This window comes from Theropithecus gelada, chromosome 19 (assembly GCF_003255815.1).
Source record: "Theropithecus gelada isolate Dixy chromosome 19, Tgel_1.0, whole genome shotgun sequence".
NCBI lineage: Eukaryota > Metazoa > Chordata > Mammalia > Primates > Cercopithecidae > Theropithecus > Theropithecus gelada.
The window spans coordinates 12281416-12296156 of NC_037687.1; the positions used below are offsets into that span (position 1 = coordinate 12281416).

The 14741-nt window shown below is 54.2% G+C and overlaps 2 protein-coding genes across 2 annotated transcripts; one reads left to right on the top strand and one right to left on the bottom strand.

The window, feature by feature from the left end:
• The first annotated feature begins 4097 nt into the window (after nt 1–4097).
• Nucleotides 4098–4418, top strand: GNG14 (G protein subunit gamma 14). Its single transcript, XM_025367305.1, is given in 3 exon segments — nt 4098–4210; nt 4212–4297; nt 4300–4418. Coding segments are annotated over 3 exon segments (318 nt in total).
• A 532-nt stretch (nt 4419–4950) lies between these two features.
• Nucleotides 4951–12708, bottom strand: FBXW9 (F-box and WD repeat domain containing 9). Its single transcript, XM_025367304.1, has 10 exons — nt 12243–12708; nt 10870–11009; nt 10664–10792; nt 7727–7839; nt 7551–7642; nt 5990–6138; nt 5789–5902; nt 5567–5656; nt 5413–5478; nt 4951–5331 (listed from the first exon to the last, which is right to left on the bottom strand). Exons 1-10 carry the CDS (start codon nt 12649–12651, stop codon nt 5257–5259), a joined length of 1377 nt encoding a protein of 458 aa, XP_025223089.1. The 5' UTR covers nt 12652–12708; the 3' UTR covers nt 4951–5256.
• Nucleotides 12709–14741: the final 2033 nt, after the last annotated feature.

The window sequence follows — 14741 nt, forward strand, 5'->3', positions numbered from 1 at the left end:
TGTTAGATACAGTTCCAGCCTTCCTCAGCCACTTTTGTCTAATGGGATAGTGAGCCCAGTTCGTGCCCTCACAAGTCTCCAAAGCCTTCACATGCTGCATAACGTTTTGTTCTTCCTTTATAGCTGCAGCTATCACCTCCACCTCCTCTGGGAAGCCTTCCCGGAACTTCCACTGGGTCAGTGGCCTCTTCTGGGACCCAGGGCTGCCGTCTCTTTCCCACCAGCAAGACTGTGAGACCCTCAATGTCGTCTGCACCTCAAACGCACCCTCCTAACAGTGCATACGGTCAACAGGATTATTCACTCACTCTACAATTCATGCAGTCTATTCTCTATGGTGGACTCTGTGTTAGGCACTAAGGATTTAGTGGTGAACAAGACCAAGATGTGGACCCTGCCCTACTGGAGCTCACAATCTGATTGGGAAGATAGAAAGCTAACAATGGTGAGTACAATCAGCTTTTTTATTTTTTTTTTTGAGGCGGAGTTTCACTCTCGTTGCCCAGGCTGGAGTGCAATGGCACGATCTCAACTCACTGTAACCTCTGCCTCCCGGTTTTTCAAGTGATTCTCTTGCCTCAGCCTCCCAGGTAGCTGGGATTACAGGCATGCACCATCACGCCCGGCTAATTCTTGTATTTTTAGTAGAGACAGGGTTTCACTATGTTGGTCAGGCTGGTCTCGAACTCCTGACATCAGGTGATCCACCTGCCTCGGCCTCCCAAAGTGCTAGGATTACAGGTGTGAGCCACCGCGCCCAGCGCAATCAGGATTTAAACAGGATGATTTGAGTCTTTAGGTGGAGGAGTTGGGTATTTTAGTTGGAGTGATGGGTGAAGAACACCAAGGAGGTGAGATTTGAGCCAAAGCCAGAAGGCTGAGAAAATCTCCATATGTGAAGATGCAGGGAGGCCATTCCCTGCACGTGGGTAGACAGAACAGCAAAAGCCCTGAGGCTGGAATGAGCCTACCTTGTTGGAGGAGCCAGACATCCTCCTTGACATCCTCACTTGGATCTCAAAGTTGCCCCCTCAGTTCCCTCTCTACCTATCCCTGGTCTTTCTGCATCTCAGCAAATGGCCCCACCCTTCACTCATCCACTAGACTGAAAAATAGGGATTGGGGCTGGGCACGGTGGCTCACACCTGTAATCCCAGCACTTTGGGAGGCCAAGGCGGGCGGATCACCTGAGGTTAGGAGTTAGAGACCAGCCTGGTCAACATGGTAAAACCCCGTCTCTACTAAAAAATACAAAAATTAGCCAGGTGTGGTGGCACACACCTGTAATCCCAGCTACTCAGGAGGCTGAGGCAGGAGAATCACTTGAACCCAGGAGGTGGAGGTTGCAGCGAGTCAAGATGGTGCCCCTGCACTCTAGTCTGGGCGACAGAGCAAAACTCCATCTCAAAAATAAATAAAAATTGGCCGGGCGCGGTGGCTCACGCCTGTAATCCCAGCACTTTGGGAGGCCGAGGCGGGCGGATCACGAGGTCAGGAGATCGAGACCATCCTGGCTAACACGGTGAAACCCCGTCTCTACTAAAAATGCAAAAAATTAGCCGGGCGAGGCGGCGGGCGCCTGTAGTCCCAGCTACTCGGGAGGCTGAGGCAGGAGAATGGCGTGAACCCGGGAGGCGGAGCTTGCAGTGAGCCGAGATCGCGCCACTGCACTCCAGCCTGGGCGACTAAGCGAGACTCTGTCTCAAAAAAAATAATAATAATAATAAATAAATAAATAAATAAAAATTAAAAATGAGGAGTGGAGCTTGCTGTCTCCCCTTTTTGCACACCCCACATCCATCCTTCTCAGCATGTCTGCCAACCTCTACCTATAAAGTAGGTCCGAAATCCAGGTATTTTCTTTATCCTCATAGCCTACAAGGTGGCTTTGGTCTTCTTCAATCCATCTCCCACCTAACAGCTAAGATCAGAGAGCTTTTTTTTCCTTGTTTTTTTTTTTGATGCAGGGTCTCACTCTATCACCAGGGCTAGAGTGCAACAGGACAATCACACCTCACCACAGCTTCAACCTCCTGGCCTCAAGTCATCCTCCCACTTCAGTCTCCCCAGTAGCTGGGACTACAGGCACATGCCACAGCTCCTTAACCATAAATCAAACACGTCACGGTTAAAACCTCCTAATGGTAGCTTCCCCCTGGGAGTAAAATCCAAGCTTTTCACAGTGGCCTTAAAGGGCGCCTCTCAACCTCCCTGCTTCCATCTCCCACCATGTTGGCCCTCCCTCCCTCTCTCCTATCCAGCTACATGGACCTCTTTGCTGTTCCTGGAACCCACCAAGGTCTTTTTTGTCCAAGGAGTCATGTACTTGCTGTTCCCCCGGCCTAGAACACCCCATTTCTCAGTTCCTTCTCCTTTGGGCCTAAGTTAAAATGTCACCTCCTCTGAGAGGCCTGCCCTGACCACTCCTCCCCACTTTACCTTGATTTTATTCTTCTTTCATATTCTCTTTCAGATGTATGCTCTTTCACTGAGTACATTTTCTGCTGTCCATCCCTGCCTGACTAGAAAGGCAGCTCCATGAGGGCAGGGTTTTGTCTTGTTTCATTGCTCATTTTGGTTTTTTGCACAGTGCTGGGCACATATTAGAATCTCAGGTGGGGCAAGGCTCAGTGGCTTATGCCTATAATTCCTTTGGAAGGCCAAGGATCGTTTGAGGTCAGGAGTTCAAGACCAGCCTGGGCAACATAGTAAGAACCATCTCTACAAAAAGTTAAAAACATAAATTAGCAGGGCATGGTGGCTCACGCCTATAATTCTAGCTAATCAGGAGGCTGAGGTGAGAGGATCACTTGAGCCCAGGAGTTTGAAGTTACAGTGAGCTATGATTGTACCATTGCACTCCAGCCTGGACAGAGTGAGAACCTGGGCTTTAAAAAAAAAAGGCCAGGCATGATGGCTCACACCTGTAATCCCAGCACTTTGGGAGGCCAAAGCAGATGGATCACTTGATGTCAGGAGTTCGAGACCAGCCTGGCCAACATGGTGAAACCCCATCTCTACTAAAATACAAAAATTAGCCAAGTGTGGCTGGACGCAGTGGCTCACACCTGTAATCCCAGCACTTTGGGAGGCCAAGGCAAGCAGATCACCTGAGGTCGGGAGTTCAAGACCAGCCTGACCAACATGGTGAAACCTCATCTCTACTAAAACTGCTAAAAATTAGCTGAGCATGGTGGCACATGCCTGTAATCCCAGCTACTCGAGAGGCTGAGGCAGGAGAATCACTTGAACCCAGAAGGCGGAGGTTGCGGTGAGCCGAAATCGCGCCATTGTACTCTAGCCAGGGCAACGAGCGAAACACCATCTCAAAAAAAAAAAAAAAAAAAAATTAGCCAGGTGTGGTGGCTGGCATACGCCTGTAATCCCAGCTACTCAGGAGGCTGAGGCAGGAGAATCACTTGAGCCCGGGAGATGGAGGTTGAAAGTGAGCTGAGATCGCACCACTGCACTCCAGCCTGGGTAACAGAGCAAGACTCTCAAAAAAAAAAAAGAAAGAAAAAGAGAATGAAGGTATTGGAGATTTGGGCCTGAGCAGTGGTGAGAGCAGGAGAGGCAAGGCTGCATGTCGGAGATGGCAGAGTCTGACAAAGCAGATGTGTTGGGAACAGTTAGCAGGAGATCCAGCAGGTCAAGGGGAGGCCAGGGCCTCCTCGCTCCCCGAGCCAAGGCACCCAGCCCACAGGGACCCAGGTGACACATGACACCAGGGCAGCCACAGGCCCTCCTAGGACAGGGACCCCCCTCAGCCGAGGCAGCTGCTGCTGCTGCAGCTGGTGACATTTCACTCCATGAGAGTCCTGGCTTCAAAGTCTCTGCAGGGGTAGCAGAAGGAGAAAAGAGGTTTGGAGAGGACAGGCCGGACTGGGGAGGGAGCCAGAGCAGGGTGGCCGCCAGAGGACCAGGCAGCCAGAGGTGGCTTAGCCGAGGTGCATGGGCCTCACAGGTCCAGGAGCAGCCACCCTCATGCAGTCCCCAAGGAACATAGGAGGAGGTGCGGGAACCCTCGGGCAGCCCTAGGCTCCCCCTAGGGGACTGAGGTTGGGCCTGCTGCCCACAGCCCTGCCCACTTTCCCCAGATGTCCAGCAAGGTGACCATCAGTGGTGACACTGGGCAGGCCTGCCAGGCAGTGGAGCAGCTCCGGATGAAGGTGGGCATCGACCGAGTGAAGGTGAGGGTCGGGGCCAGTGCAGAGTGGGAAGAGGTGGAAACACATGGGCCAGGGGACAGGTACATGCCCGTGTCTGATCTGACTGACCCAGTTGGTCTGCAGGTGTCCAAGATGGCCACCGATCTGCTGCAGTTCTGCACAGAGCAGGCCAAGAGCAACCCCTTCCTTGTAGGCATCCCAGCCGCCATGAACCCCTTCAAGGAGAAGAAGCCCTGTGCCATCCTATGAACCCAGGACAATGCCACCCTGTGGCCTGGGCAAACCAGGGGACCTCAATAAACATGAAGTGAATAATTCTCAGGGCATGGCTGAGCCCGGCTGAGATGGGAGACCAGAGGGACTTTGGGCTTGCAAGGGCCAGGTACACACCTGACCCAGCCTCCCTCCCCGGCCTGACCCCAGGGTCACAGCCACAGCAGCACACACAGACCCTAGAGCCCCAGACGGAGAACACGCCATCCCCCTTGCCGTCCCCAGCACTCATGGGATAGCCTGAGCAGTTACCCTTTCAAATGGCCAGGATTTGAGTCGTAATCTACACACCACACACATCACACATCACACAAGTGACACCATAGACCCAGGTGACCATGATGCCCAGGAATCTCCCTCTTCAAATAAACACACAGCAACAGCTGACACGCACCCCCCAGCCCAGACTTGCTATCTCTCCCAGTCACTCCCACGAAGGCCCACAGTCCCCCAACCCCAAGCAGGCGCAGGCAGAGCCCCAGCAGGCTAACCACACTCACACTTCAGGCCCAAGCACCAACATGTCAGGTTTATTTCTCCTTTGCCCTCACCTGAGAGCAGGGCATCCAAATCATAACAAAACCAGGGCCCAAGAGTGGGGCGCGGCCCCCTGGGTGGGCCTGAACCCCAACTTCACCCTTCCCCCAGGCATAGGGCCCAGACCAGGACCCTCACCCGAACGTGGCCAGGACTCCTTGTGCCCTAGGCCTGCGGGGCGGGGGCGGAGGCAGCACCAACATTGGGGATGGTCCCCCAAGAACAGAGGAGGAAGCCCAGCCTCCGGTAGGCAGTATCCACATCCACGTCCACCTGCTCAGGCCGGCAGCCTCCAGACCTCTAGCGACACGTCCCCAGAGCCGGCCACCACGAGGTTGCCCTCAGCACAGACCTGGGACCGGGGAAGGACATGAGGAGTCAGGGACGATGGCACTCTGGCCAGCTGGGCAGGGCACATGGGGCAGGACCTTACCCTATTGAGCGTACTGTCGTACTTTCGGGTGCAGATGGTCCTTGGTGGGTCTGTGGGCACGTGCACCTGGTGAGCGGCAATGGGCCAAGGTCAAGAGGTATGCCCCTGGCTGATGGGAGGTGGGGGAGGGGCAGGGACTGGGCAGGAGCCTCACCCGGATGGACCTGTCAGTGGATGTGGTGTACAAGGCTCCCACTGAGTACTGGATCCCAGTGATGGGAAAGCTGTGGCCCACGTCAAAGGACTGCGGGAAGGGGATCAGGAAACACTCAGGCGAGGCTCTCCCAAGGCCCACCCTCCCCCACACCACCAGGGGCTCAGGGGTAGGAAGGAGGCCCAGGGGGAGGAACAGGCAGGGGCAGGAGCTCCAGCAGACCCGGATAAGCTGTAAGCAGCCGTTGCGGTTGACGAAGACGTGCAGCAGGCCGTGGTTGTCACCAGCCCAGAGCTGGGGTTCCTGGTAGGACATGCAGAGCAGGTAAGAGTCCAGCTATGAGAGGGACAAGGGACAGGACAGCTCAGGCCATGCTGGGCCTGCGACAGTCCCCATCTCTCCAGGCCCCTGGGGAGGGCCCACCTGCAGACGCTGCAGGACTCTGTTGGCTCGGCGGTCAACCACTACCAGGGTGCGGTCCTCGCTGCCTGAGATGATGTGCTGGTCATCCGCCATCAGGGCCAGCACGGGTCTGGAGTGTAGTTGCTGGCACTTCAACAGGGCTGGGCTGGCTTCATGGGTGATGGGCCGGGGAGGAGGGATATCAGAGCCCCTTGAAGGCCCCCTCTCCCAGCCCATGGGAGCATCCCGTGTCTCCATCCTGTCCGGCAAAACCCTCGATCTGCTCATTCCCCTACCCCACAGAGTGACCCCTCTCTCCTCTCCCACCTCAGCTAAACCCAGGCCTCCACAGGAGCCCCAGGCTTCTGCCCATCCCGGTCCCCATCCCATATCCCTCCTCCGATCCCATCTATTGTTCTTAGCACAGAGCTGACCAAGGGGGTCTCAGTTTTGCATCCACCCTCAGGTTGCCACGAAACACGCCTCTATCCCGCAGCCCTGCTCCAGCTCTGCCTGGACAAGGTACACTGGCCCTTCAATTAACAAAAGAAGAATGAATAAATAGGCCGGGCACAGTGGGTCACACCTGTAATCTCGGAACTTTGGGAGGCTGATACGGGCAGATCACCTGAGCTCAGGAGTTCAAGATCAGCCTGGGAAACGTGGCAAGATCCCGTCTCTATTGAAAAAAAAGAAAAATGGCCAGGCGCAGTGGCTCACGCCTGTAATCCCTGTACTTTGGGAAGCCGAAGTGGGTGGATCACCTGAGGTCAGATTCATGACCAGCCTGGCCAACATGGTGAAACCTCGTCTCTACTAAAATTTCAAAAATTAGCCAGGCATGGTGGCAGTCTCCTGTAATCCCAGCTACTCGGGAGGCTGAGGAAGGAGAGTCGCTTGAACCCAGGAGGTGGAGGTTGCGGTGAGCTGAGATCGCACTGCTGCACTCCAGCTTGGGTAACAGTGAGACTCCATCTCAAAAAAAAAAGAAAAGAAAAAAAAGAAAAATGAATGGATAAATAACAGAAAATACTTATGTTCCAGGCAGTGTTCCTTCTAGGTGCTTATGTAAATGAATTTATTTATATATTTTTAATTACTTTTCATTTAGATATGGGGGTCTCACTATGTTGCCCAGGTTGAACTCAAATTCCTAGGCTGAAGCAATCCTCCTGCCTCAGCCTGCGGAGTCGCTGGGACTATAGGTGGGCACCACCACACCCAGCATAAAAAGATGTACTTAATCCACCACTGTTGTTATTATCATCTTCCCCCATTAACCCATGGGGCTGGCGTGGTATTATTATCTGGATTTCACAGATGGGGAAACCGAGCTTCAAGCTTGTCTGGGGGTCACACAGGTAGGAAGTGGGACAGCCAGGATTCTAACCGGCCCCCAGGGCTGCCCAAACTTCATCTGCACCCGCTGCCCAAGTTGCCTATATTGTACCAGCACAGCACGGCCACTCCGAGTGGTGAGTATGTGGTTATGTGACTATGACCCCAGCCAGGCTGTGAAGCCCCATTGTCTCCTTCCCCAGCATGACATCTCCCAACCTGGGCCCCAGGATTCTTGGCCCACCTCTGGGGTCATAGATGGCCACCTTCTTGTCATAGGTGCCAGTCACCAGGACGTCAGACAGGTAGGAGAGGCACAGCACGGCTGAGCTGGTCCTGGGGACACACAGACCACAGGGCTTTGGCTGTGGCCGGGCAGGGTCCTATCCCCCCAGATCCCCTGCCCAGACCCCCTCACACTTTATCTCGCCGAACTGCTGCCCATCTGCTGCCAGGTCCCAGAGCTTCACTGTGCTGTCCCAGGAGCCAGAGCACACGCGGTGGTCCTGCGCTGCCAGTGACCACACCCAGCCCTGTGGGATGGGAGCAGCAGTCACACACCTGCCACAGCCCATGGGGGGTCCCAGACTGGGATTGTTGTGTTTTTGCAGGTAAGGCTCAGAGAGGTCAAGAGACTCACCCAAAGCCACACAGCTCTTCCTCCCCAATGCCCACTGTGATAGATGCTGCAGTAAGTACAGTACCCAACTTTGGCTCCAGGTGATCATCCCCATTGCACAGACGACAAAATCAAGGGTCAGAGGAAGGAACCCAGAGCAAGAACCCAGAGCAAGTTCCAGTTGATTACAGATTAAAGTTTGTGTCCATAGGTCAGCCTGACTTCACACCCCACCCAGAAACATTTTTTTTTTTTTTTGGAGACGGAATTTCACTCTTGTCATCCAGGCTGGAGTGCAGTGGCTTGATCTCGGCTCACTGCAACCTCCGCCTTCCGGGTTCAAGTGATTCTCCTGCCTTAGCCTCCCTAGTAGCTGGGATTACATGCTTGTGCCACCACGCCCGGCTAATTTTTGTATTATTAGTAGAGTCGGGGTTTCACCATGTTGGCCAGGCTGGTCTCAAACTTCCAACCTCAGGTGATCCACCCGCCTCAGCCTCCCAAAGTGCTGGGATTACAGGTGTGAGCCACTGTGCCTGGCACAGAAACTCTTTTTTTTTTTTTTTGAGATGATGTCTTGCTCTGTCACCCAGGCACGAATGCAGTGGTGCGATCATGGCTCACTGCGGCCTCCACCTCCCAGGCTCAAGTGATCCTTGTACCACAGCTTCCTGAAGAGCTGGAACTACAGGCGCATGCCACTATGCTCTGCTAATTTTTTTTTTTTTTTTTTTGACAGAGTCTTGCTCTGTCTCCCAGGCTGGAGTGCAGTGACGTGATCCTGGCTCACAGCAAGCTCTGCCTCCCAGGGTCACGCCGTTCTCCTGCCTCAGCCTCCCAAGTAGCTGGGACTACAGGTGCCGGCCACCACACCCGGATAATTTTTTGGTATTTTTTGTAGAGTCAGGGTCTCCCATGTTGCCCAGGCTGGTCTCAAACTCCTGGGTTCAAGCAGTCCTCCTGCCTCAGCCTCCCGAAGTGTTAGGATTACAGGCCTGAGCAACTAACTGCACCCTGGCCCAATAACATTTCTAAGTCAAGTTTTGCAGAGACTCAGCACCAGTGGTGGTTTGAAGCCCCATGACAAGTGATTAAGAGTATGGCCTCTACTTTGTGACCTGGCAAACCGTATCACCTCCCTCAGTTCATTCATCAGCAAATTGGGCAGAAAACATCCCTTGCCTCAGGAGCTAACGTGCACAGGGTGGTGGATGCTGACTTACTGCCCATCAGTCCCACAGAGGAGGGCACTATCACGTATCTCATTTTACAAATGGGGAAACTGGGCCCCAGAGAGGTTGAGTTTCTCACTCAAGGTCACAGAGCCAGGAAGCAGCACAGTGTGAATTTGAACCCAGCAACCTGGCCCCAAGCCCGAGCTCTCAGCCACCGGCCTGACCACCTTAGCGACTGGTAGAGATGCTCCTCCACAGTCACTTCTCACGAGATGACAGTCATGCTCAGAGTCAGCTGATCTCTAAGGGCAGTCTCATAACTGCTCTGCACTGGGCCTCTCAAGGTGTACCTGACATCTATTGAGCACCTACTGTGTGTCAGAGCCTGAGCTTGGCCGGGCACCGTGGCTCATGCCTGTAATCCTAGCACTTTGGGAGGCTAAGGCAGGCAGATAACTTGAGGCCAGGAGTTTGAGACCAGCCTGGCCAACATGGCGAAACCTTGTGTCTACTAAAGATTAAAAAAAAAAACATATATATACACACACATATATATATACATACACACATACAAAAAATTAGCTGGGCATGGTGGCACGTGCCTATAATTCCAGCTGCTCAGGAGGCGAGGTTGCAGTAAGCTGAGATTGTGCCACTGCACTACAGCCTGAGCAACAGAGTGAGATTCCATTAAAAAAAATTAGCTGGGCATGGTGGCAGGCACCTGTAATCCCAGCTACTTGGGAGGCTGAGGCAGGAGAATCACTTGAACCCCGGAGGCAGAGGTTGCAGTGGGCCGAGATCATGCCATTGCACTCCAGCTTGGGTGACAGAGCGAGATTCTCTCAAAAACTATATAAATAAAGGCCGGGTGGCTCATGCCTGTAATCCCAGCACTTTGGGAGGCTGAGGCAGGCAGATCACGAGGTCTGGAGATGGAGAACATCCTGGCCAACATGGTGAAACCCCGTCTCTACTAAAAATACAAACATTAGCTGGGCATGATGGCGGGGCACCTGTAGTCCCAACTACTCAGGAGGCTGAGGCAAGAGAATTGCTTGAACCTGGGAGGCGGAGGTTTCAGTGAGCCAAGATCGCACCACCACACTTCAGCCTAGCAACAAAGTGAGACTCCATCTCAAAAAAAAAAAAAAAAAATTAGCCAGGTGTGGTGGCATGCACCTGTAGTCTCAGCTACTTGGGAGGCTGAGGCAGGAGAATCGCTTGAACCCGGGAGGCAGAGGTTGCAGTGAGCTGAGATCATACCACTGCACTCCAGCCTGGGTGACAAAGCAGGACTCCATCTCAAAAAAAAAAAAAAAAAAAGACTGAGCTTAATGTATGTCCACATTAATGCATAATGCATCTCCTTCATCCTCATGCTAATCACCCACTGGACAGAAGTAGAAACTGAGGCACGGAGAAGACACAGATCTCACCCAAAGTCACACCAAGGATAGAAAAGTCAGATTCAAATCTGTGTGATCCTGTACCAAAACCTGGGGCCTTAACCAGGATACCGTACTCAGGCCTCACACCTCCTATCCCCACCTGACCCCTCACCTCGTGGGTACTATTCCGCTTAGTACCCAAGGTCTTGACCAGAACCTGGCTGGGCTCCGTCCCCAGCTGCCGCAGGTCCCACAAGTTGACAGTGCGATCTCGGGAGCCCGACAGACAGAGTGACCCACCCTGGAAAGGGAGCAAGGTGATGTTGTCAGGGCCACCCTGGCCCACCCCTGCCTGGCCCCCCACAGACCACGTCTCACCTGGAGCAGCAGCACTGAGTCAACGGCAGCCAGGTGCCCATCGGCCAAGCAGAAGTATTCAGCCCGGCGCCCATCCTCTGCCCAGCGGGACAGGTGCTCCTCCAGCGCAATGCAGGCTGCCGGCCAGTCAAAGTTCTTCTCTGTGGGTTACCACAAGTAGGGTGCCCGGTGGGCAGGGACCCTAGCACCCACGCCAGCTGGCCAAGCCCAACCCTGGCTTCCAGGGAACCCACCCTACACCAGACTTGGACAGAACCCCATGGAGATCCCTACTCCCGCCCCAAGCCAACCCAGGCTCAGGTCTTGGGGCCAACTGCCTGCCCATTTCCCAGGCAGGTCTAGGACTACTACTCACTCCAATTTCCAGAAATTGGGAACTGGGGTCTCAGAACTACCTTTCCAGGCCCCATCCCCCAACCCAAACTCAGGGGACAGCGGTCTCAGGATGTTGAGGTCTGACCTCAGGCTCAGCATAGAAGCTGGGGCCTCATGACTAACCCTTCCTGCCTCAGTCATCTGAACCGGACCAAGGGGGCTGTTCCTCAAAGAGTATCTGGAAACTAGGGAGCCTTGTCAATATGCAGAATGCAAGCCCCAGATGCAGATTCAGTGGTATGGACAGGGTCCAAGCATCTATGTTTATTAAGCTGTTTGGGAGAGTCTGACCTAGGGGGTTGAATGGCAACACCTTGAGAATCACTGATCCCGGAGTGATCCTGATTCCTCTCTAAGGTTGAGTGTTTGATTACCTTGACCTGGAAGCAGAATCAAAGCTTCCAGGTTAAGGGTATCAAACACCCAAGCTGTAATACATCTTGGCTTAAGGGCCTGAGGATCCAGCTGTATCAGGATCAACAATATCGATTCAAAGGTCACAAGCTGTTCTCCCTCAGGAACCAATCAACTCAGGGCCAAGACCCACTGTCTCACCCCTAACTGGGTCAAGGCTCTAGGGCTCAGAAGTTTTGACATCAACAGGTGCTGTCTCAGCTTCTAAGCTGGACTCAGAACCTGAGGATCCTTAGGCTCACTTTGAGCCCTAGCATAAACTCCAGAGCCTAAGGCTTCAAGTCCCTGTGTTAATCCCCAGTCAGGAGTCAGGGGCTTAGTACCACAAGACCCCAAGCCTGAGGATATTTGGATCCTGAGTCGTCCAGGGACCACAGTCTCAGGAAGCCAAGTGCCTGACTGCCTCGTGGTCCACCCAGAGGTCCTCAGGGGCTTCGGCACCACCAGTAACTACCTCAGCCTCCAGCCTGAGCCAGGACAGCCACGAAGCCTGCTTCAGAGGCTGTGTCCAGAACACCCCATGCACCTCTTCCCCGCCCCAAGCCTGACCTGGGCGGGAGCCCCCAGTCCCTGGGTGCGCGCACCTTCCACCACTGGGTAGGGCGCGCGTACGCGGCGTAGGGCGCGTAGCCTCCAGGTGACACGGTCATACACAAGATCGCGCAGCGCGTGGCACACGCGCGACAGGACGTGGAGCACGAGGCGGGCGTCCAGGTAGGAGCAGATCTCGAGCAGCAGCTCCGGGGGAAGGCTCAGAAGGCCTGGCTCACTTACGGCCGAAACCTTGGACGCGGCCCGAGGCTCCGAAGCGCTCGGGGACGCGGCGGGCGTGGATAGCTGCGAGGGACGCGGGAACGCCAGCCCGGATTTTGGCGGACTGAGAACGCGGGCCACGTAGGCCTCGGCCTGCGCGTCTGGGTCTGTCTCTGACTCTGGGTCCGAGTCATCGTCCCAGGAGCGGGAATCATGGCACTGCCCTAGGGGAAGCTCCATGGCGACCGGGTGGGCGCTGCCGGTCTCGCGTCTTGTCTCCTAGGCAGCGCGAGGGCACTTCCGGCGCTGTCTGATGACGTTTCTGCGCCCACCGGAAGCGAGCGAGAGAGCGAAGTGAGACACTGGCTTAGTACAGAACACCGGCTGTTTACAGGATCTTCTGCAACTGCGTTGGCCTTAAGCTGGAAAATACAGGTTCCTGTTTCTGCGCTTTTTTTTTTTTTTTTTTTTTTTTTGAGACGGAGTCTTTGCTCTGTCACCCAGGCTGGAGTGCAGTGGCGCGATCTAGGCTCACTACAAGCTCCGCCTCCTGGGTTCACGCCATTCTCCTGCCTCAGCCTCCGGAGTAGCTGGGACTACAGGCGCCCGCTACCACGCCCGGCTAATTGTTTTGTATTTTTAGTAGAGACGGGGTTTCACCGTGTTAGCCAGGATGGTCTTGATCTCCTGACCTTGTGATCCGCCCGTCTCGGCCTCCTAAAGTGCTGGGATTACAGGCTTGAGCCACCGCGCCCGGCCGTTTCTGCGCTTTTTAAACTAGCATGTCTTGTCGTGCCGATACGGAGAGCCAGCCAACACTAGCTAAAAACGAAACTCAAGCCAGGCGGGGTGGCGCGCGCCTGTAGTTCCAGCTACTCAGGAAGGTGAGGGGCTAGGATCCCTTGAGTCCCAGGAGACTGCAGTGAGCCATGATTGCGCCACTGTACTCCAGCCTGCGCAACATAGTGAGACCCTGTCTCTTTAAATGAGACATAAATACTGCTCTGTAAAAAATAAACACTGCTTTATCGAAGGCATCTGTTATATGTGACACTGAGCTCAGAAACCCAAAGGCCCCTTTCCAAGTTTAAGGAGTAGCGATTGGAACTCTTGCCTCTTTTCCCACAGCCAGAAATATGCAGTTACACTGCAGAGGCCTCAGTGAAGTGACTTTTTTTTTTTCTTCAGAACTACCTCTCCAGACCCCATTCCTCAACCCAACCTTGGAGGACAGCAGTGCAGTCCTCCAAGTGGAGTGCTTGGCTCATTGCAACCTCCGCCTCCTGGGCGCAAGTGATCCTCTGCCTCGGCCCCCCAACTAGCTGGGTCTACAGGAGCGCACCACCACACCCGGCTAATCTTTGTATACTTTTGTAAAGACAGGGTTTCACTACGTTGTCCAGGCTGGTCTCGAACTCCAGAGCTCAAGTCATCCGCCCCCTACTCGGTCTCCCAAAGTACCAGGATTACAGGCGTGAAGGACCGCGCCTAGTGGAAAGTTACCTTTTTCTTTTTTTTGAGACGGAGTCTCACTCTGTCGCCCAGGCTGGAGGGCAGTGGCGCGGTCTTGGCTCACCGCAACCTCAGCCTCCCGGGTTCAAGCGATTCTCCTGCCCCTCAGCCTGCCGAGTAGCTGGAACTACAGGCGTGTGCCACAACGTGGAACTAATCTTTACGCTTTTTTTTTTCTTCTTCCTTTTTGTGGAGAACGCGGTCTCGATATATTGCCCAGGCAGGTCTCGAACTCCTGGGTTCAAGCTGTCCTCCCACTTCTGCCTCCCTGAGAGCTGGGATTACAGGCGTGAGCCACCGCACCCGGCCGAACTAATTTTTGTATTTTTAGCAGGGACAGTATTAGCCAGGATGGTCTCAATCTCCTGATCTCGTGATCCGCCCACCTCGGTCTCGCAAAGTGCTGAGATTACAGGCGTGAGCCACTGCGCCTGGCAGAAAGTTACTTTCAACAGTAACATCACTTTTTTTTTTTTTTTTTTTGAGACAAAGTCTCACACTGTCGCTGTGGCTGGTGTGCAGTGGAACGATCTCGGCTGGCTGCAACCCCGCCTCCCGAGTTCAAGGGATTCTCCTGCCTCAGCCTCCCAAGTACCTGGGATTACAGGTGCCCGCCACCACACCCAGCTAATTTTTGTGTTTTTTAGTAGAGATGGGGTTTCACCATGTTGGCCAGGCTGGTCTCCAACTCCTGACCTCGTGATCCGCCCGCCTTGGCCTCCCGAAGTGCTGGGATTACAGGCGTGAGCCACCGTGCCCAGCCTAACATCACTCTTGTTAAAACAGCTGACCACACTTTTTTTTTTTTTTTTTTTTTT

Excerpts from the sequence above, each read along its gene's own strand:
- FBXW9 (XM_025367304.1), bottom strand. The coding sequence starts at position 12,651 with ATGGAGCTTCCCCTAGGGCAGTGCCATGATTCCCGCTCCTGGGACGAT. Across the intron at positions 10,793-10,869 it reads ACTCAGTGCTGCTGCTCCAG|GGTGGGTCACTCTGTCTGTC; the intron begins GTGAGACGTGGT and ends CTCCCTTTCCAG. Across the intron at positions 7,643-7,726 it reads CAGCAGTTCGGCGAGATAAA|GACCAGCTCAGCCGTGCTGT; the intron begins GTGTGAGGGGGT and ends GTGTGTCCCCAG.